We start from the raw sequence: 21,912 nt of genomic DNA on the forward strand, positions 1-21,912 counted from the left end.
GCTCTTAAAAAAACAAAGTCTTAAAAAATATAAACAAGGCAACAAAAAAAAACATTGTGTTGTCAGATGGGAGTTGGAATTCTTTCTTGTCCCAGCTCTGCTGTGGCCCTCGGTGAGCCGGTCAGCTTCTCTAGACCTCAAGTTTGCTTTTCCAATGACTCTTTGTTTTAGATTTCCTCAAGTCTTAAAACCTGTGGGGATTTTTAGATGATTGTAGCTTTGTCTCAGTGAGAGCTGTGTTGTGGGAAAGAGTGTACAAATCAGCTTGTAAATGGAAGTTTAAAATATTTCAGGCAAATCTTCCAGAAAAAGGAATCAACATCTTTGCAAATGTTACCTCCACTAATCTCTGCGGGGGTATCCCTGTCATCTCTGTTTACATACCACGTGATCCAAGGCTGACACTAGCTTGTATGTGTGTTTAATAAGACCTGAACCCAAGTCTATCTTGATCACAAAACCCCTGCTCTTCCCAGTAGGCTGCTTTCCGATAGAACAGAGTTTTGAAACTGGAGGAAATTGTCAACTAATGTTTTATATAAATGTTGAAGTAACATATATATGTGGTTTCCATATTGAGGTTATCTACAGCAAGAACTTCAGGCAAAGGGTGTTTTTGAAGCTCGGCTGAATTTGATGTTACGGACGTCCAGAGAGAATAAAAACAAAACTAGTTAAGATCAGGGAACGGGGGGTTCTCATTGGGGAAATACCCACAGTCTAGAAGGGGTTCAGAGAAAGATCCCAGAATTCATCATGGGTTAATGATCTGCTTAGCTACTCACCCCTGCTGTTTTTAACATTGTTTTGGATCGTGTGTCCCTTTGAGAAGCCATAGACCTCTCTAGAAAACACAGATACTTTCAGGTTAGAAGCGTCTGGTCTTTGATGTCTGAATGCGCTGCAGTGCACACAGGGCCCCCCCCCCCCCAGCAGGCTGCTTGTTCTGTCCTCCTGTTAACCTCGCACTTGAGCCCAGAGACCAGCAGAGAGACCCACAGCCCCTCACAGGACAGAACTGCTGCGTCGCTAGATCTCGTCTCGTTGGTGGAAATGAGGTCAGATTCCCTTTATGCTCTTCACTCTTTGAGGGCTTGGCCTGCTGTTCCTTTGAGGATTCTCCTGGTTTTCTTCGAGAGAAGCCTGCTGCGCTTTCTTTGTGGTTTCTTGCCCTTTTTGTTCAAGCTGCTTTATTTCGCCCTTTTTCCTTCTGGGACAGATGTGCCATTTCCCCTTTTAAAAATTTTTTCCTAAGAATTATGTTCCTTTCATCCTGCTACCTCTTTCATGTCCAAATCAGGGGTTATCACTTTTTTTTTTCCCGACTTCTGTCAGTTTCTTCCTCATCACTGTTGACCCGCTAACTGGTTGTTACCGCTAAGCCACTTACTGAGAAACTTCCGCCCAGATGCCGGGCTCGGCTCTTGGCGTGCGCTATCTCAGTCCTGTGAAGTAGCCGTATCTCATTTTAAAGGAGTAGGAGCTGAGGCCCCGCTGAGCAGCTTGCCCAAAGCCCCATAGCTGGAAGTGGTGGGCAGCTTCTGAATCTGGGTGGGTCACCAGGACCCCGTGGCTGCTTCTTAAACCACTTTACTAACACTCCAGGTTCATAAAGGAAGTTAGCGTTTAGTGATTCAGGTCGCCTCCTGTGTGGTGGATGACTGGTTGAGTGGACAATAATGGGTGATATTTATTGCATCCTAATTATATGTTTTAGATGAGCTTTTTTTCTTCACAACAGCCTTACATGTTAGAAGCTATTATCTGCATTTTGAGGTGGAGTGTGTAAGTCTCAGCGTCTCCCCTCATGGGACCTCAACCAGAAGGTATTGAAAAAAGTCTTAGGAGCAATATTTTCTTTTATTTTTTTATTAACCTAAGGAAAAGGAACTTTTTTTGTTTTGACACCTTTATTGTGGTGTAATTCCTATACAGTAAATTACATATTTTAGATGTACAATTTGGTGAATTTTGATAGATGTGTCTACACTTAGGAAACCACCATCACAATCAAGATAGCTAACATTTCCATCACTCCCCAAGAGGTGCAAATTTGGAACTCCTGATTTATCCCTCCCCACCCCTTACCTCCTGGTAACCATAAGTTTGTTCTCTATGTTTGTGAGTCTGTTCCTGCTTTATAAGTAAGTTCATTTGTGTCCTGGAAGCAATGTTTTCTATTGGCAAAGCTACCTTAGACTTGCAGTATGTAAAATGTAGCAGGGTTCACCAGCAGTTGTTAGAGTACAGCTCAGTACGGCTGCCTAAGTGTGACTGACAAGGAAAAAATGCTCTCAGGACACACTGAAGCATGTCCAGCTGAGCGGTTAGCTGAGCCCACGGAGGCAGACTGACCTGATGAGAAAGTCGTAACTTTTTTCAGGACAAGTTGTCATCAGTCCGCATAAGGGCCTCGTTTCTTAGCATAATGAAAAATTCTCTGTTTGAATCCAATAGCCAACATCATGATTAGCTTGAAATACTAGGTATTTTGAATAAAGAACCAAACAGAAAACCACCATCATAGCTCTTAAGAAAAGACACTTGAATAAAATCCAGAGTCTTTCCCGTGACTCCAGGGTCCATCACATGCACCCTTTCCCACTCCCGCAGTAGCTCCTGCCGCTGTCTGCCTTGCTGGTTATTGTATCCAGTGCTGCACACCAGCCACCGGCTCCTGGAACATACCCAGCTCTTTTCTGCTTGGAGGCGTTCATGCCAGATGCCCGGCCCTGACCCCTACTTGCTGCTCTCCCTCGGGAGGCTCCTCCCCACCTGCAGGGAGTTGTGCCCTGCTCTTCTCTGCCTTTCCCTTCTGCCGCCGCCTTGTTTCCCGCATCCTATAATCATCCTGCTTGTTTTCCTTGTTGACTCTAAGTCTCTTCTAATCTTGAGCTCCACAAGGACGTGGACTCTGTCCACAGCTGTATCTCTAGCACTTAAAAGAATGCCCAACACACAGAAGATGATCTGCAAGTATTAGTTGAATGGATGAATAAATAAAACATCACCTTCTCTATGTACCAGTGGTAACCAGGTAGAAGATATAATGGTGTTGAAAGGACATTAATGACAGGAACAAAAAAATATCATATAGAGCCTAGAAATAAACTCGACAACGCGTATGTAGGACCGATATTCATTTATTCAACAGAATTTTTCAGGCACCTGCTATGCTAGGCACTCTTAACGTAAAAGATAAATAAGGCATCATGGTCCTTGCTTGTTTTGAACTTGGAAAAATACAAAATTTAACTGAGTCAGGAGCTTAAAATAGCATGTATATTATTTAAGTCAAAATTCTGTCTTTTTTTTAATATGGGGGAGCAGGAGGTGGGGAAAGGATATAGCAGAAGAAAATCATCTGAAGTTTATCTGAGAAAAAAAAACCTCAGAGGCTACTTGGTTTTTTATTTTTTATTTTATTTTTAAAGAACAGTGATGGGTGTTCTGGTTAGTCCTACCTCACAACTACTGCAGTATGGTACTGGCTTTGAGATAAGTCCCAAGTTTAAGTGAAGATAACATTTCAAATCACTGGATAATGAATGTCTTTGTCAACCTCTGATATTGGGATGTGGGCTGAGTCATTGGAGGAGAAAATCAGATTAAATCTTTATCTCAAGCCATAAATGTTTTCCAGGTTAATTAAAGATTAAATTGGAAAAAGTGGAAAAACCATCAAAATTCTGGAAGAAAATACAGATGGACTGAATAACACAGATGCTATAAAAATGAGACTATAGATGGATATCACCTTGGTCCAGGGGAGGCCTTTTAAGCCTGAATAGCAGGCAGAAACCTCAACAGAAAGTTGGTAGTCTTGAGCCCCTGACATTAACTTGGACGGCCAAAGGAGGGGAGGGTTTTTAGTACGACAGTAGGTGGTGGTTAGTAAGCTATGTATGTAAAATACTCTCAGAAAGCAGTCAGTGGTTTGTATCTAGAATCATCAGTCTGAAGCTGGAAAGGATCGGATCCAGTTCCCCCGTTGTTTCCAGAGAAGAGGCTTTCCTCCCTCAGCCGTGCAGCTGGTTGGCCAGTAGGAGCCCTGGACCCAGCCCCTTGGTGGGGTCTGGCTGGGTGCATGGAGTTAGGAAGGTAATGCAACCAGGAAACCTACTGGAAAATTCAAATTGAGGACAGTTCAAATAGTACAATTCAAAGTACAATTTCAAGAAAGGGTCAGAGTTTGTTGGAAAAATCAAATTTTCAAGCCTTAAATAGAACGGGCCCAGCAGATTACCATACCAGTTGGCTGTGTATAGAATAACATTTTTGAGTTCCTGGAGTGGGTCCCCCCCCCCCAGAAAATTAATCTAATTAGATAAATTTTTTAATCTAAAATTGAGATTTTATTCCTTGTCTGGAGAGGTTTGCTTTGCTCACGTCTTGGGGAACCGTAAACATTTGAGCACAGAGGCCATCATTCAGGTATTGCCGGAGGCTTACCTGGTTTCAGGCTTACTCCTGAGGGGAAGTAAAAAGCAACCTTGGAATATTTCCAAGCAGCCTCGTTTGGAAATAGTGATGTAGAAAGTGCTAGCATTTGTCTCAGTTCATAACGAAATTCATAATGTTCATTCATTTTCTCTACGAGTTATGTCCTGGCTGTGTGTCATCACCGCACCAGGTTACATGGATTAAAAAGAAACCAGCACAAGTAAACACAATTGCAAACACACATCAGCAAACATGGGCGGCCTTATTCTTGCCTCGGGGAGCCCAGTAGGTGAGGCTTGTGATCAGTGTGAAGACGTTTACAAGGTGTGTACAGAGTGGAACGTGGGTCCCAGGGAGAGCACCGTCGTTAGCCTGGGCTGAGGGAGCCACTGAGGAGGCGTTCGGTGCCCTTGAAGATGCCGTCGGTAACTGGCGGACATCCCAGAGTTCTTCCTGGTGCTTCAGATTAAATTAAATTACCTTAATTGTCTGGGACATTCTGTTTCCAGTGGTGGGTGTATTTCTGCCGCTGAGGAATTTCTTCACTAACATGGCAATGGACCTCACTTCTCTGGCAGAGCTCTCCAACTCCAAGACAGAAAAGTGTGTTGTGAACATTTTCCTCTGCCCCCTTACTGGTGTCTACCCCCCAAAATTTGGGTTGATTTAAAAAATAATACTTTAAAAATAATAATTTCCCAACTACTGGTGATGTTTTTTTCTATTTTCATTTTACTTTCTAGTAGTTCTTGTTCCAGCTGAGTTTAACTTTATAGATTATAGCTTTGGAGTGTTTTCTTTAAAGCAGTTGTGTTAATGTCTCTTCCAGGGGTGAGTCGGGTGCCGGGAAGACAGAAAATACTAAGAAAGTCATTCAGTACCTTGCTCATGTCGCCTCTTCACATAAAGGACGAAAGGACCATAATATTCCTGTAAGTTTTTGTTCTACTGTTGTTTTTTTTACCCCTTAGATTTATTCTTCTGTAATTTCAGAAGCAAGAACCAGGAAGCAAGTGTACTCAGTGTGCCGCTGTCATTGGCAGCTCCCTTGTCTCCACCCTCCCACCTCACCCCACCAGCAAGGAGGAAGCCAGGACATCAGGAAATTGCTAGTAACCAGTGATTCCAGCAGAGCACACTGGAATTATGGTTGTGGCTCTGAAGCCAAATTTCTTGTTAAGCTTTGATGGGAATTGTTCAAAACCGATGAGCAGTACTTGTGAAGACTATTTTCCACCGAAAGAAGATCCTCAAGTATTTTCAGCAATTCTTTCCAACTTAAAGAGCAGCCCTTTGCTACTGCCTGTGGCAGCTTGAGGGGAGGATAGAAATCAGGGGAGCGTTGGTGATAGGAAGGGGGCTAGAACATAGACATCAGTTAGCCGGAGTTCGTAGGCCTGCAGAAGCAGAAGTTAACTCTCCCCGGGAGAACGCCGAGCAGACCAGCCCTCACGGTTCTAAACCACATGGTGACTTGGTGCTTTGGATGTGGCTTTTACCGCTAGGGAGAGAAGCCAAACTTGCTAACATTTGCGTTTATCTGTTTGTAATGAGCAGCAGGAATCACCTAAACCAGTGAAACACCAGGCAAGTGCTTTTCTTTATGCTTCTCAGTCTTGAGTGTTTGCGCTGATTTCTGCTTTAGACTGAGTCTCTGCGAGAGACAAATACCATCGTTCTCGGGGGGAAGCTCTTGCAGACAAAATACTTAATTTTGCAAATCTGTCGCTTAGAGGCTTATTCTTCGCTGGGAAGCAGCATGCCATTTTGCTTTGCGTTCGTTTGCTAGAGGAATTGTGGTATTTTTTTCATCCTTTTCATCATGACACTGAATCATATGTTTATGAAGTCCGTGAAGTTAGTTTCATGTGTCAGTGGCCAGGTGGCATCCCAGTAACCGTTCTTAAACACATAGAAGCCTAACTTGTGTCATATGTTAAATGTTGAGTTTGGGGCTGCCGCTTTAAACGTTGCAGCTTTAAATACTTCTAACTTGTTAACGTTGTATGGCCCTGTGTGTGTTTTAACCCGAAAGTCTCACTGTGTTTACTAGACAAATTTAGAACTTTGTCCAAGGCACCTGGTGAGGAGTGTTCTTCTTCATTATTGGATGCCCGTGTCTTAGCTCCTCAGAGCAAAGCGATGGCCAAACCACGAGCCAGGGCGTTTCCTGCCACCTGGGAAGAAGTAGGGCAGAGCCAAGCCAGACGCCTTGGGTAGAATGGGACGTCTGTGCTTGGACTTGATCCTTTCCCGGGCAGTGGAACGGTTCAGACTTGTCTGTCCTCCACAGGCGTAACCATATAAAGCCAGAAATGATAGTGTTGTGAAAATGATCGGTTAATATAAAGAAACGATCATACGCATCTAAAGGAATAGTCACAGGTGCTGAGGTTTTCACATAACTTTCTTAAATTCTTCAGAAATTCTCACACACCAGAGCTGTATTGGACCTGTGGCTCTCTTTTGTTCTTTTAGCTGCAGACCAGACCAGCGGTACAAATTGGGAGGATTGATGAAATAATCACTCTCCCATAGGTTATTTAAAGGCTCCTTTGCCAGTTAAAGGATGACTCTTTAGGTCAGAAACCAGCTTTTTTTGGTCCTTCATAGAGTACATGCTAAATATGTACCTTCAAATATGTACTTAGATCACTAGTGAAATCGTGTTAAATAATTAATGTACAGATTTAGGTTTTCCAAATCCTCTGCAGATTACATAAATCATTACTGTTAACATTCTGTTTCGATGTCATCTTAAACTACAGAGTGGATCCCTGTTGTGTGAATAGCATGCCTACCCCTAGGTTTTACTTGCGGTCAGGTCAACCCCTGTAAGCAAGTCCCCTCCAAGAAGGGATGGCTCCCTGGCCGCGCTGCACTGGCGTTCCCGGTTTGCATGTCTGGCTGCATGTTCTCTGTGCGCAGACCCCTCAGTGTTGCTTTTCCCGGCTTATTTTAATACTTGCCTAGTCAGGTAGTGGCTGTGCCGTGTTTTTAGAAACATGAGAAGAATGCTTGTTCTCAATTAATCTTTCTTCCCCAGCACCCCTGAGGAATATGAAACACTTCTGAGTGTAGGGGATGGTCACGACCTGGGGAGGGTCATATCAGGAACTTATTTCTCCCCCCACCCCCAGGTGCCCCTAGGCATGACTTAGAGCCCGTTTTGAGGTTGATTGCTGTAAAGTGATGGTTATACTTTGTAAGATCAGTGTTTCTTTTGGTTTGATATCACTGGTGTCTGAATTTGCATTGAACTTTATATAAAGGCAAACTGAGTAGGATTCCCAGGAACCATTTGGATAAACTGCTAGCATTTTATCACTAGACAGTAGGATAAATAATAAAAACAAAGGGAAAGGCATTTGTAGGCTCCTGACATTTGTTTGTCTTTGTCTCTTTGCTCATTTTTTTAAACCACTTTATTGAGGTTTAAATTTGTGTCCCATAAAATTCACCCATTTAAAGTGTACAACAGTTCAGTGGTGTTTTTAATATATTTGCAATTATTACTGCAGTCAATTTTAGAGCGTTTCATCACTCCAGATAGAAACCCCTGTACCTGTTCGGAATCACCTTCCATGTCCTCCCAGCCCGTGGAAATCACGAATCTGCTTCCTATCTGAATTTGCCTATTCATGTAAAGTACAAAAGGAATCACGACACGTGGTTCTCTGTGACTGTCCTTTCCCTTAGCATGGTGTTTCCAAGGTCCACCCATGTGGCAGCATGTGTAAGTGCTCCGTTCCTTTTTATGGCCAAGTAATAACCCGTTAAATTTGTCATATTTTACCTATACATTCATCAGTTGATGGGCGATTGGATTGTTTCTGCTTTGGGGCCATTATGAATAATACGGCAGCATACAAGTTTTCATGTAGACATGTTTTCAGTTCTTTAGGTGCACACCTAGGAGTGGGATTGCAGGGTCATGGGAACTTTCTAACCTTTGAGGAACTGCCAAAGGGTTTCCCAAAGAGGCTGCATCTCTTTACATTCCCACCAGCAGTATATGAGGGTGCCAGCTTCTCCATATCATGGCTAACACCTGTCATTGTCTTTTTATTAAAGCCATCCTAGCAGGGTGAGATGATCAGTCTTTTATGTTACCTTCTAACTTCATCTTCATTATGGAAATATGAACAAATTTAAGAAAAGTTTTCAAAATTAAGGTCATAGTATTTAAGAAGTAAATGTTAAATAAACATACACCTATAAGCATTTACTTTTTATAACAAAAGAAAGCCTTGTTTGGCTTAATGCCGCAGCCAAGTGAGTACAGTTTCAGTGCCCGGCCCCTCATCACGGGATGCTGTTACAGACCCCAGGGTTCACCACAGCAACCAGGACACTGTGCAGTTTCAGAGCAGATTTGGGGACAACTAATGTTAAAACTTGACCATCCCCTAAGAATGACTTCTTCAAGCTAGCCCACCTCCCTGCTGACTTTGGAGTCATCCACATCCAGATGGCAGCTTCCAGGTGACTTCATATCTGCTGGTCTAACCTGCCTTGAACTAACACAGAAAGATGATAGACAGCAATTTCAAACTCATTTTCCATCTATAATACAGCAAATGTATAAAATACATTATGCAATAAACTCAAGGGTACCGTTTCCATCACAATTGGTAAACCTTTAAAGCCTCATATAATTCTAAACATTTAGAACTTTAAAAATAATTTAATAGCTGATGCTGTTTTTCCCCCCACATTCCAAAATGACATTTCTTGTTACCATTTAGAGTAGAAACAGGGACATTGCCCATCCAATTCCAGTGGAAAAGTTAACACTTAGTCACTGCCCCCTGATGGTTTATAAATGGCTTCATAATTTGGTTGAGAGATCTTAGCACTGTTTATCTAAATGTGAAATTATTTGACGTAGAAATGATCAAACTTAGTGGTAATTTCTTAAAGATCATTTTTGTATTTTTTATAATATTAGCTGTGTGTCCAGCTTTTTGTGACTCATTTATGAGTTTCAGGGATCTTTACTTGGTCTCAGTGATGTAAAGAATCCATTAGAAGGGAATTACTACCACGACACTGTCCATGTAGTGGCCCCAGGAGCCTGGACCAAGTCTGAATCTACCACAGGGTCTGTGAGGACCCTTAACCCAGATCTCATTGCCACCCTTGGCTCACCACCATCTCCTCCCCCGTACTGCTAGAATGTCTTAGGACCTCTGATTATACATCCGTTCAGCAAATATTCGTGGAGCATCGTTTTGACATGATACTGACTGACCTAGTGCAGGGGATACAGCCAGTTCCTTAGAGCCAACAGAAGAATGAAATCAGAATCAGTGGGTCACATGCATGTGCACACACACAGTCACATGTACGCACAATCACATACATAGACACACACAACGGAGGAAAGAAAATAAACAAGAGTCTTGACCCAAAGAACCCTTACAGCCACATCTAGGAAATAATAATACTTGTTTTACCTCCAGATTAGGAAAACATTTTAATGATAGATTATTATTTAAAGTATTTTTATTGTGACTTTGTAAGATAATGTGTCATTTTAAGGAGTCTCTATTCTCATTCCTGATCTAACAGTGGATGTGTCATGTAAAGGCAGTGCCCCACTCATCAAGTCAGCGTTTCTCTGACAGCTCCTACACTCTGACCACGCGGACTGAGTGAGGTTTAAGGATCCTAGAGCCCAGACAACTGTTGCAGAGCCAGCACACCCAGGGCCTTGCAGGATGTTAGTCACAGACTGAGTGACCGCCGGCCCCCACGGGAAGGGCATTCCTCCATCACAGCACGGCGGCTGCCGTTCTTAGGGTGGCTCTCAGCCGTGACCACGGGCTCAGGATACCATGTTTAAGAAATTTCGATAGCATATAGCATTCAGAGCCGTTGACGTGAGAAATAATCGGATGTTTTGAAGTCAGAGAACGGGAAGGTTCACTGTGCAGGGGGCGTGTTCTCTAAAGCTGAGAAGGGGAACTGGTGCCGTGTCACGGCACTCACACGGCTTGGGGTTCGTAAGAGGACTGGACGCATTTCAGCTGAACACAGCTGTAGAGTGTAGTGAGGACCTGGGGGACCTGGACAGTCCAGACAGATGCTCCAGCTCATCTCCCCACTGTCACGGGCTTTAGACACACTCCCTACCCTCTCACCGGAGGCAACCACACCTCCTGATATCCAGCCACACCAGGGTTACATGTCGAGACCGTGTACATGGCGTAGATTTGTTTCTGATTTGGGGTTTGATGATGGTGTGACACATGCATCACACAGCAGCTGGCCATTCGTTTAAAAATCTTATATAAAATTCCTTATACTCCTTTTTTGCTTGGAGAATCATGTTAGCTAGCGGCTTTTATTCCTCTCTTTAAATCTAGAATACTATGGGTATTTTAAAATAGAGGGGTAAGATTTGTGTTTGGAAAAAGCAGATTTATTTATGTCCTAAAATTCCATCCAACAGGACGCAGCTTGACCTGTGGTGCTTTTCGTGGCCAGACACAGAGTCACCCCACCCCTTGCAGCTTCCCTTGTGCTGCTTGATTAAAGCACATGTCAACATACTGCCACTTTTTGTTTGTAAAATTTGTCTTGTAGCTTAATTTGCTTATAAATAAGGACATGAATAAAGCATACACTATATCACAGTATACTTAGCTTTTAAAATTTGAGCAGGAAGTCAGTAGCTTCACCATCTCTGTCACCTCTGAAATTGGAGACAAGGACCTTGCTCTAGGTCACTAAGATACTATGTGAAACCCTTGGAAAAATGACGAATCTTGTACCAGTACAATGGAAATTATTAGAATTTGCTGCTTTGAATCTTTGAAACAAGGCCAAGTAGAAATAAACAAGTATAACTATTAATATGTTCTTTTTTCTTTTCAGACCATGTAACAATGTCTTTTAATATTTATAGGGTTTTTAAAAATTATTTCTACCATCTCTCCATGCTCAGGCAAAAATAAGTGAACTGTTTAGCAAGTATTAATATGTTCTTAATGGAAGTATCATGCTAAATTTCATTTCATGAAAACTAGTTTGCTGTATTTAAAAAACTCTCCACTTAATTTATGTGCTCTGTCCTTAAATTTATCACCTGTTCAATGTGACATTTCTTTGCCTAGTGATCATTTGAGAGATGCTAAGATTTTTCCTTCAGCAGAGCCCCTCAAGACCAAGAGTTAGAAGCCAACCACAAAGTTTGCTGGATGGCAAATAAAGTGAAAAGGCTGAGGGAAAGAAGCAGTTTTTTGTTTTGTCTTGTTTTGTTTTCCCTGAGGACTGGAGTAGAGATACTAGATTAATGTACTTCTGCTTGTGTGTGTGTGTGTGTGTGTGTGTGTAATGTCTTTCAGGGGGAACTTGAACGGCAGCTTTTGCAAGCAAATCCAATCCTGGAATCATTTGGAAATGCGAAGACTGTGAAAAATGATAATTCATCTCGTTTTGTAAGTTGAAAAGCACCAGAAACTTTTATTTTCTCCGATTTCTAGTTAAATGTCTACTGTGATTAAACAGATAAAGTACCTTCCTTCCTAATAGATGTGGTGTGGAGCAGTGCTGTCCAGTAGAAATACAATGCAAGTCACATGGAATTTAAAAGTTTCTAGTAGCCACATTTTTAAAAGCAAAAAGAAAAGAAAAAAACAACTAGGAAAGTAATTTAAATTGTGTTTTTATTATATGTAAGTATATAATCATGTATTGTTACGTGGCTGTATAATTAAATAACCTCTCTGGACTTGTTTCTTCATTTCTGATTGGGGATGGCATGTGATTACAGGGTTGGCTTGGAGATTAAACAGGACGCCGGTTGAGTACTTAACACAGCACTGGGCATGGTAAACACTCAGCACGTGAGATTGGGGTTTGATGTGGGAAATGGTTCTTCTCGTTCTTTGCAGTGTCTGTGGGGTGTGGACCTCAGAGCAATTCGTTGCTGTTCTTACGTCTTTTAAAAAATCTTCTCAGCTGGTTGACTCTCTTAATTCATTGACAGCTTCACTTTCTCCCTCAGTCTGACCAGCTCTCACAGCTTGTCTGAGATGTTACCCTAGGTGACAGATCAGTGCTACCACAGGACACTGCTCCCCCAATTCAAGCTGCTCAGCATCAACACTTTAATAGCAAATCATCTCTAAGCTCAGATTCAATAAAATCTTTTGCCCTGGATTAGAGTCATCAAGATTGTCACCCTGTCCACAGTCAGATTTGGGCCCGGGGGGGGATCAATTTCTGTTACTTCTACTTACATCATTTGAGTTAATTCTATGTTTTTCCTCCTCCCTCTGATATTAGATGTATTGGTCAAAGTCGAGAAGGCCAGAATAAAAGAAACTTCAATTCTAACAATTCCTTGACAGACAGCTTTTGGAAATCTGGGTCTCTGACATTTTTACTCTGGGAATGTGCAGTCATGGTCTGCACATTGATCTTCTGATGACGTGGTTTCTGTGATCAGGAGAAGCTGCCAGATCACAGAGGACCCGGTAAATACAAAGGTGGCAGATAACCCTCTGTGTGCCTTTGTTGGGCTACCGTGATACCACAGATGGGGTGACTTAGCCAAGAGATGTATCTCTCATGACTGGAGGCCAGAAATCTGAGGGCAAAGTGCCGGCCAGGTTGTGTCTTCCGAGACCTCTCTCTCTGGCTTGTGGACAGCCGTCTTCTGGGCCGGCAACGGTCTTCCCTCCGTGTGTGCCTGCTCTGCTCTTCTTAGAAGACACCGGTCGTACTGGACTCGGCCCACCCTGGTGACCTCATTTTAACTTGTGTCTGTGAGGACCCTTTTTTCAAATCCTGTCATGCTCTGAGCTACTACAGTTAGGAATTCAACACGTGAATTTGCGGGTAGGACACCATTCTGCCCATAACTCTATCAGAGGTAGTTTAAGTACAAGAGGCTTTCCAAGTGATGTAAGAAACAGGGCCCTGTTTGCTTGGAACGTTGTCCCTGCCTAGGAAGTCAATCTGAAGATTCCCTTAATCCAAGTTCATTTAATAGTTACTTTAGCCTTTTGTGTACAAAATGGGATGACATGTGCCTGTGTCAGTGGGAAGCATGGTTGTGACTTTGGGATCCCGGGAGACTGAGATGCGTCTAGAGTTTGTGTCATCCCGTGGGCAGTGACCCATGATGCAGCCCTAAGTTCTTCCTGCTGAAGTCAGTGTTTAGCGGCTGGATCGTGGGCTGGTAGACATGGTGAGCTACCAGCGTTGGTATGTGAACCTCCGTGAAGGTTTACAAGGGTTTCTTAGTGGAAAAGCTTTTCTTTTACCACGTAAATCTAGTTGCCAGTCTATTCTGATCACCCCCCAACCACTCTCTAAATTCAAGAGAAACAGTTTTGTGCCTGCTTATCTCATTTTTGTTTAGAGAAGAGAAATTGCTTCTAACCTGTGATCTGTGTCAATTAGTCCATTAATTGATTTTACTGGTTCCCTAAGGAAATAACTAGTTGGGTTGACTGACTCACATTCAGTTAAAACATCCCCTTAGCAGGTTTCTGTGGGTGTTGCCAACACTGGTTCTCAGAAGGTTAGAGAGTAGCCAGTGCAGACTCATTTTTAAATTAAATGTTGTATAATTTGGAGTTTGGGTTCTGCCTTTCAGTTTGCTGTCGAGCACCTGTTCTTTGCCGGACACTGTGCCGTTTGTTATCTCCATTGGGCTGCCTGATAGATTTCACAGTTTGGTGTATTCCAAATGGAACTTTGTCTTTAAGATTTCTCTTCTAAGGCTTATGTCTGCTTGTCTGTGATCGCTCTCCTGCTAGGATGTACGATCTCTGACAGCAGGGACCTCGCCTGCTGGGCTCTCTGGACCCTTGGTTGCTGGCACTGTGCGTCGCACGTATAAGTAGATAGTAGGTGTATGTGTTTATGGGATCCGTTTAGTTAGAATGCGGTTGCCTGCTAAGTGCCAGGCACTCTTCCAGACCCTGGGAATGTATTAGTGGACAAAAGTCTGCAGCCTCAGGGAGCTCACCTTCGTTTGGGTTTTAACTTTAATGTGTTTTTCATGACATACCATCATGTACAGCTGAGCTCAGGGGGCGGGTTGCATGTGCTGGGCCCGCTGAGAATATGCGTGCCCCAGTTTTAGAAGCAGGGGCAGAAGGTATGTGGGAGGTGCCGGCTCCACGGCCAGGCCGTGGGTTGGGTTGGGATTGGTTATTTATCATACTGAGAGAGTGAGATGATGTTAAAAGATGAGTTCTGTGAGGGGGAGGGCATAGCTTAGTGGTAGAGCACATGCTTAGCATGCATGAGGTCCTGAGTTCAAGCCTCAGTACCTTCATTAAAAAAATAAATAAACCTAATCCCCCCTCTCAAAAAAAGATTTAACAAAAAAATTTTTTTAAAAAGATGTGTGTACAGTGGAGTTTCATGTGGTCATTTACAAGCCACATGCTTGCAGTGAAAATATTTGAAACCATAAACTCCATAAACTTTAGAATCCATTTGTTTCCATTTCTTTGATCTGATATAGATGAGTAATTTCCTGAAGAATATCTTTGCTTTCAAAGATGCTAGCGTATGGTTTGTGTTACAGGGGATTCTTTAGGAGAGCACTACCCTTATGAAAATAAGCGTTCACAGTTAGTACAGCTCTCTGTTTATGGAGAAGTCAGATGCATCCCAGATGGAGGAGATTTGTGTAAAATGAATCTCTTGTAATGAAACTTTAAGAACAGGGACTTCAATTTCAAAATGATTGTATCAGCAGACACATCTTCCCTCAGAAGGTTTTAATAGGAATCACTTTCCATATTTGTGCAAATCTTTTTTTTTTCTTCAAACTGAAATAAGCCAGTTTGGCAATTCCCGATTTTCTGTAACTTTTTGGTAGGTGATTAGCCTGTAATCGTTGGAGCTGGATAAAGGCCCCAGGTAGCCTGCCTACCACTTGGCTACAAGGCTGCAGTGAAAGCAAGTCAGAGTTCTGCACTCTCACGCTTAAAGCAGTTTTGTGGATAAATTAAATGCAGTCGGTGCTCTGTCTTTAGTAATCTCACCTAACCTTCCCTAAGGATTTCCTGAGGCAGATGCGATGGTGTCATAGACAGTCTCTGGTCTGCACCAGGCAACACACATCTTACAAATCAGCGGCTACCTTACTAACGCTGCAGCCCCTGGGGCTTGCCCACACCAGGCTGGCGACATCTGTGTGTTTCCAGTCTGTCCACGTCTCTTAATACCACTCATTTTACCCCAGAAGTTTCTAACATCCATTATACTAAGTAACAAGGCCACTTAGTTCACAAGAAAAACTCATTTTATAATTAACAAAGCTTCTGGTGTACTTTGGAGACTAAGATAGCTGAAGCATTTAAAATAGCCATCTGGCCTTGGGATTAAGTCCTAGCTAATTACTCCTAGAATGGGTTTTCCCATTTAGGGCAAATAGCTGCCTCCAGAGTGGAGATTTTCTGTGAAGCAAACTAACACACATACACAGCACAGTCACTACCTATGCCAATGTGATTTCAAGAAAATTACAGATCTTGTAATAACTTTGAATTCCAAATTAGGAAGGGCGTATTTTCAGAACATGAAACAAACTTGCATTGCCCCGATAATAAGTTGCTAACAGTCAAGGTTTAATTACTATGGATACATCGTAACCACCCACAGGAAAAGTTCCAGAAAGTCAATGTCCATTTAGAAGGAGTGAAATTCTTTAAGTAAGATAATTTTCTTATTTTGTTGATAGTATCAAAGTACCCAAGTTGTCCTATGCACCTCCTGAGTGAAATTCTTAACAATTTCTGTTTCACATGAAAGAGGAGATTCCAGCTGCCTTTGCTGCTCAGAACTCTTGCAGTGATGTGCTTCGTAGGTCTTGTAATGGGACACACGTGCATCGTAGCAGAATGCACACTCCGTAGTTAATACATAAGGTTCTTGTTGTATTTTTGGTTTTCCCTTTGTGTTTGTCTTCATTGGTGAGATCCTGGCTGCGTATTCTGAGTACTGTAACCTGACCTACATGGGAATCTTTACAAGTTTCTGCACATCATGTTTATAAGGTTAGAGGACCCAACCCACTTAAAAGTAAAACTCTTCACTTGTTTTCCACTTTAGTCTAAATTTATTTCTTAATAAAAATGTTAATTCTGAAAGAGGGAGAAACTTTTCAGTCTATAGATTTTATTTTCTACTCTCCCTCCCTAACCCCCAAGACTGTCTAACACTGAAGTGATTTCATGTCCCATGGCCGGCTTCTTACCTAATTTGCTGGGATATCCAGCATTAAGGGGAATATTTAAATCCTAGGCTGTTTAGGGAATATTCAGGAAAGTGTCTTTCTGGTTCTGGAATTTCACTTTTTCAGGTTGTTGTGCAAGTACTTGGGCAGACCTCGTGAAATAGCTGAGCATGACTATCACTTAGCATAGAGAGTTCATAGTTTTCAACTTTATAAGTTTTTTTTTTGTAAGTATTTTCAAAATAGAATCAATTCTAGAGCTTTGGCTTATAACCAAGATGTATTAGTTACTGAACAGGTGGTTTTCAGATTACTGGCTTGTTGGGATCTGGCAGGTGGGAGGGAGGGACGCCCCAGTCCACTCCGCCTCCTCCCCTCATGTGGTTTTCCTCCTCCCATCCCCTTCTTGCATCAGTGTTTGCCAGGCTCTTTTCCTGCAGCCAGAAGATACTTCTTGGGCACTAGCTGTAACAGTCAGAGCAGCCACGGGTGCCTTTAGGAAGGGGAAGGGGCTGTCTGGCCAGGGGACCAATGAGAAAGCGAGATGTCGTATGTTGGTGACTTTGCTTGTTCATCCAAGTAAGTGACCACACGTCCAAGCTGTGTGGGGTCATTTCTTTTTAGGTCACCTGATCAAAAGATCAAAACTTTAGTTTTCTTCCATTTCTCCTTTGAATCTAACTTCCTTTCCTAGTTTATATTTTTCACATGAAGTAAGGGAAGAATAAATTCACCAAATATAAAATGGATAATGTTCAATTTTAAAGTTATTAGGGTTCGACATTACCAGTATGGTAACTTTGTCTTCTTGCCCAAAAAGACTTTCTTTTGTTTAATGGATTTTGAACTTCAAATTCAGAATGGTAAAGAAAAGGGAAGTGGAAAGAGCATGAGAAGTTGAAAGCTTAAACAGCATGTTGATGAATGCATAATAAAGAAATTAGACCCCCAAAAAAGAAATTAGACAAATTATTGAAAGCTGAAAGCTTACGTTATTATAGAACGAATTTAAGGGAAATATTCAGTAAGAATTAGGTGATGCCATATGATTGTGAGGAACCTTCCTGCAGTGTTGAAACTTGAAAAACCTGAGCAATTATGTTGGCAAGGTGTTCTTTGCAGCTTTGAAGTAATAACACTGTCTTGACTACTCTCTCTTAAAATAGCAACCTTTTTATTAACTCAGTGAAATATTGTGTGGATAATACAGCTGTTTAAAGCGTGCAAAGAATTTTAACCCTCATTGTAACATCCCGGCCTGATTTTAGTTTCTGAGTTTTTTGAATGGTTCTGTTTGTAAGAACTGATCGTCTTTGATCTTTATTCTTTCTTAAGGGTCTTCCACAAAACAAGGGCAAAACTGACTTATTTATTTATTGAGGTATAATTTATATACAACAAAACATAATTCAAAAATTCTGTGACTGTATGCCAGTACTGACTACTCTTTTTTTTCTATTTAAAGTAAATATTTATGCACTGAAAAAATAACATTGGAAAGGTGAGAAGAGTGTTAAAGGCGTGGGTAAAAGAATGGGCGAGTTGAATGGAGACATAGTGGAAGAATGTAAACCAAGGGTTTTCAGTTTAACAAGGGTGTATCCTATTTAATTTAACAAGTTTATTGTAAATCTAAAGAATAGATGTTTAACTATATTTTTTAAAACGTTTTCCTAAGGAGTCCTAAGATAGTTGGTTTCTTGAGTTACATTTTGTACACAGTAAAATTCACCCTTTTCAAGTGTATGGTTGGATGGATTTAGACAAACGTGTGTGGTAGTGTAACCAGCACCGTGATCTTGAGGTAGGCTGGAGATAGGCTGTCCCCATCACTCCAGGTTCCTCTTGCCTTTATGTGGTCAGGCCCCTCCTTCTGCCCCTTGCTCTGATAGCCACTCATCTGTTTCGTCTCTATAGTTTTGTTTTCTTTAGAATGCAAGTCAATGGAATCATGTCAAGTAAATGGAATCATGAAGTGAGTGTATTTCCTGTCTAGCTTCTTTCACGCAATGTAAAGCTTTTTAGATCCAACCATGGTGTTGGATTTAGCGCTGGTTTGTTCAATTTTATTGCTCAGCAGTGTTCCATTGTGTGACTGTACCACCGTTTCTTTATCTGCTCACACTTGACGGACATTTGGATTGTTTCCTTTTCGGGGCTGTTAGGAATAAAGTGGCTGTGGACATTAATGTGCAAGGCTTTGTGTGGACAGTGCTTTCGTTTCCCTTGGGTAAACACCTAGTCATGGACTTGCTGGGTCGTATGGTAATTTGTTTACTTTGTAAGAAACTGGCAAACGATTTTCCAAAGTGGCTGTACCATTTTGCATCCTCACCAGGGTTGTATGAGTCTCGGTTGTTCTGTGTCCTTGTTGTTCTTTCTTTAAAAAGGATGGGTGTGTACTGGTACCGCACTGTGCTAGTTTTAGTCTGCATTTCCCTGTGACACTGGGCAGCTTTCCATATACCTGTCTACCATTTGCATATCTTCTTTGACGAAGTATCTGTTTCAATCCTGTGTCTAGTTCTGTGTTGTTTTGTTTTTTAATTGGTTGTTTGTCCTGTTGCTGACTTGTAAGAGCTCTTTCTATATTCTGGGAGCAAGTCCCGTATCAGATCCAGGTTTTGCAGATACGCTCAGCCAGGTTGGTTTTCTCTCTTCATTTTCTTTGCAGTGTCTATTGAAGAACAGAAGTTTTGATTTTTTTCCCCCCCACTTCTAAAAAGTTATTGGCTTTGAGTCCAGAAAAGTTTTAAATTTTGATGAAATCCAACTTAACCGATTTTTTTTTATGGTTTATGCTTTTTGCATTCTATCTAAGAAATCTTTGTCTAACTTAAGGTCGTAAAAGTTTTCTTCTGTTTTCTTTAGAAAGTTCTTGTAGAAAGTTTTCTTTTATAGTTTTAGCCCATGCATTTAGGACTATGATCTGTTTTGAGTTAATTTTTGTATGTGGCTTGAGGTTTGTTTCATTTTGCATAATTTTTCAAGCACCATTTCTTGAAAAGATTGGTCCTTTCTCTGTTAAATTACCTCAGCACCTCTGTCACAGATGAACTGACTGCATGCGTGGTCTGTTTCTGGACTCTGTTCTGCTCCATTGGTCCGTGTCTCTGTCCTTACACCAATACCACACCACCTGAGTCATTTTGTAGCTTCTTGAAATTGAGTGGTGTGAAATCTTGTCCTCTTTCTCAAAATTGTTGTAACTTTTCTAGGTCCTTTCCATTTCCCTTAAATTTTAGAATCTTCTTGTCCACATCCATAAAAGCTCTCCAGTCCTTTGCCTTTTCATGTGATGAATAATAGTAGTATGTTTACCAGTATCAGTCCTTAGCAGTCCTGGAATAAACCATTCTTCATCATTTTTAGCGTTCCTTTGTTTTGCAAAGTATTTAATTTGGCCTTTTATATCCGTGTTTATAAGTAAGATATTTGCTTTTATTTTGCTTTCCCTTTTTTATAATATGTTTACCAGTTTGCATATTTGGTGTTGTGACAACTTTATAAAATGAATTATGAAATAACCACTATTTTCTGTTTCCCAGAAACAGTTGTATGGTAAAGCAATTGAATATTCCTTAGAAATTTGCAAAGCCATTTCTTAAGACCAGTCCATCATTTTTAAAGGAGTAATTATACTTCATTATTTTCTGTGATTATGGTCTGTTCAAGTTTTCTCTTTTTCTTGAATGGATTTCTGTTTTCTTAGGAAATCATCTGCATTGTTCAGTTTTTTCAAATCTGGCATTATAGGGCTAGATACAGTGTTCCTTTAAAGCTATTAAAATCTTGTTTAGAAGAGCTTTTAAAAAGTTCTAAATGGCTAGGGTTTCACTTTTATAATGTCCAGGGAGGTAACCTATCCTAGCACTGTATCTTTTTAAAAAATTTATTGAGGCTTTTTCTTTTCTTTTTTTGGAGGGGAAGGCAGTGCATAAGCTCCATCTTGCAATCCATTCATGAAGACATAACAGGGCACATTGGCTTACTTTTCTTACAGTTTCACATCTCCTATGTCCTTAATTTATTTTCAGTTTTTGCTTTGTAATTTATTTTCAGGGCAAGTTTATTCGGATCAACTTTGATGTAACTGGCTATATTGTTGGGGCCAACATTGAAACATGTATCCTTTTCCATAATCGCATTATTCAAAATAAAGAATGTGGGTGGGAGGGTATAGCACCAGGTCCTGGATTCAATCCCCAGTACCTCCACTGAATGAATGAATGAACGAACGAACTTAATTACCTCCCCACCCCACCCCCACACCAAAGAGGGGAAGAATTATTTGACCTTCCTTCGGCCTCGTGGCAACCCTCTGTGATACCTCTCCCGTTATCCAGATGCTAAAGCTTAACCCAGAGAGATGGTGACTTGTGCAGACACCTTCAGCTACTGGACATTAGTTCCAAAGTAGTGGTTTGTTGTTGTTTGTTTTTGACACCAGGTCATAATCTGTTCCCATGGCTAGAGAAATGGGGAGTCCCACTGAGGTGAGGATACTGCACATGGACCCAGGCAGTGTTACGTGGTGTAAGGACGTTTAGGTGAATACTGTTGCATTGGACTCCTCAGTTACTGTTGTGTTACCCCACTTTTCTTTACCATCTGCTTCTGATATTTGCAGGGTGAGCATATACCCACTGAAACAAGCCTTATTAATGTACAGAGTTGAAATCATTTCAGTTTGTGGTTGAGCAGGATAAAACTAGAGGGGAAAAAAAGTCAAATACATAGACTAGTCCTGAGAAATGTTACGTGCATAGAATGGCCTGAAGGAATGATAGGTATATATAGAATTAATTTGATTAAAGAGATGATAAAATAGAAATGATTCTAAATGATACTGTGCCAATTAGGAAAGATACAGGTGGCAATTCTGTGATCCTTGTTAAATACTCTCCAGTGACAGGAATAAATTGTATCTCTCCCTCAGGTGAGGGAGAGAGAGAAATTTTCCTGTTAATTCAGACCTGGATTTTGTGTCTCTAAATATACTCAGAGCAAGAAAGACTTGAAAATGACAGGCAAATGGATCTGGGATTCCTTCATACTGGTCTGCTGTAGGTAGAATCATTCACGTGAATGTACTTGTCACTGCGTGTGGAGGATGTTTTGGGGATTTTTTTCCTAGCTTCTTACAGCTCCTTGTGTAGAGCTGTTTTTTGACCATGACCCAAGTCGGGTCAGCAGTGCAGTGGGTGAGGGAAGCACTCTGGTCTTCAAGTTCCCTCCCAGTTCAGAGGTATTGGAAG

General features: G+C 41.4%; 1 protein-coding gene across 3 annotated transcripts in view; it reads left to right on the top strand.

The window, feature by feature from the left end:
* Positions 1-21,912, top strand: part of MYH10 (myosin heavy chain 10) — a 118,846-nt gene that overhangs the window by 37,019 nt on the left and 59,915 nt on the right. For all 3 annotated transcript variants that reach the window (XM_072940633.1, XM_072940634.1, XM_072940635.1), the window contains exons 5-7: positions 5,273-5,375; positions 11,796-11,888; positions 20,717-20,780. In XM_072940633.1, coding sequence (XP_072796734.1) covers positions 5,273-5,375; positions 11,796-11,888; positions 20,717-20,780 — 260 coding nt within the window. The remainder of the gene's footprint in view (positions 1-5,272; positions 5,376-11,795; positions 11,889-20,716; positions 20,781-21,912) is intronic.

This window comes from Vicugna pacos, chromosome 16, assembly GCF_048564905.1.
Source record: "Vicugna pacos chromosome 16, VicPac4, whole genome shotgun sequence".
Classification (NCBI taxonomy): Eukaryota; Metazoa; Chordata; class Mammalia; order Artiodactyla; family Camelidae; genus Vicugna; species Vicugna pacos.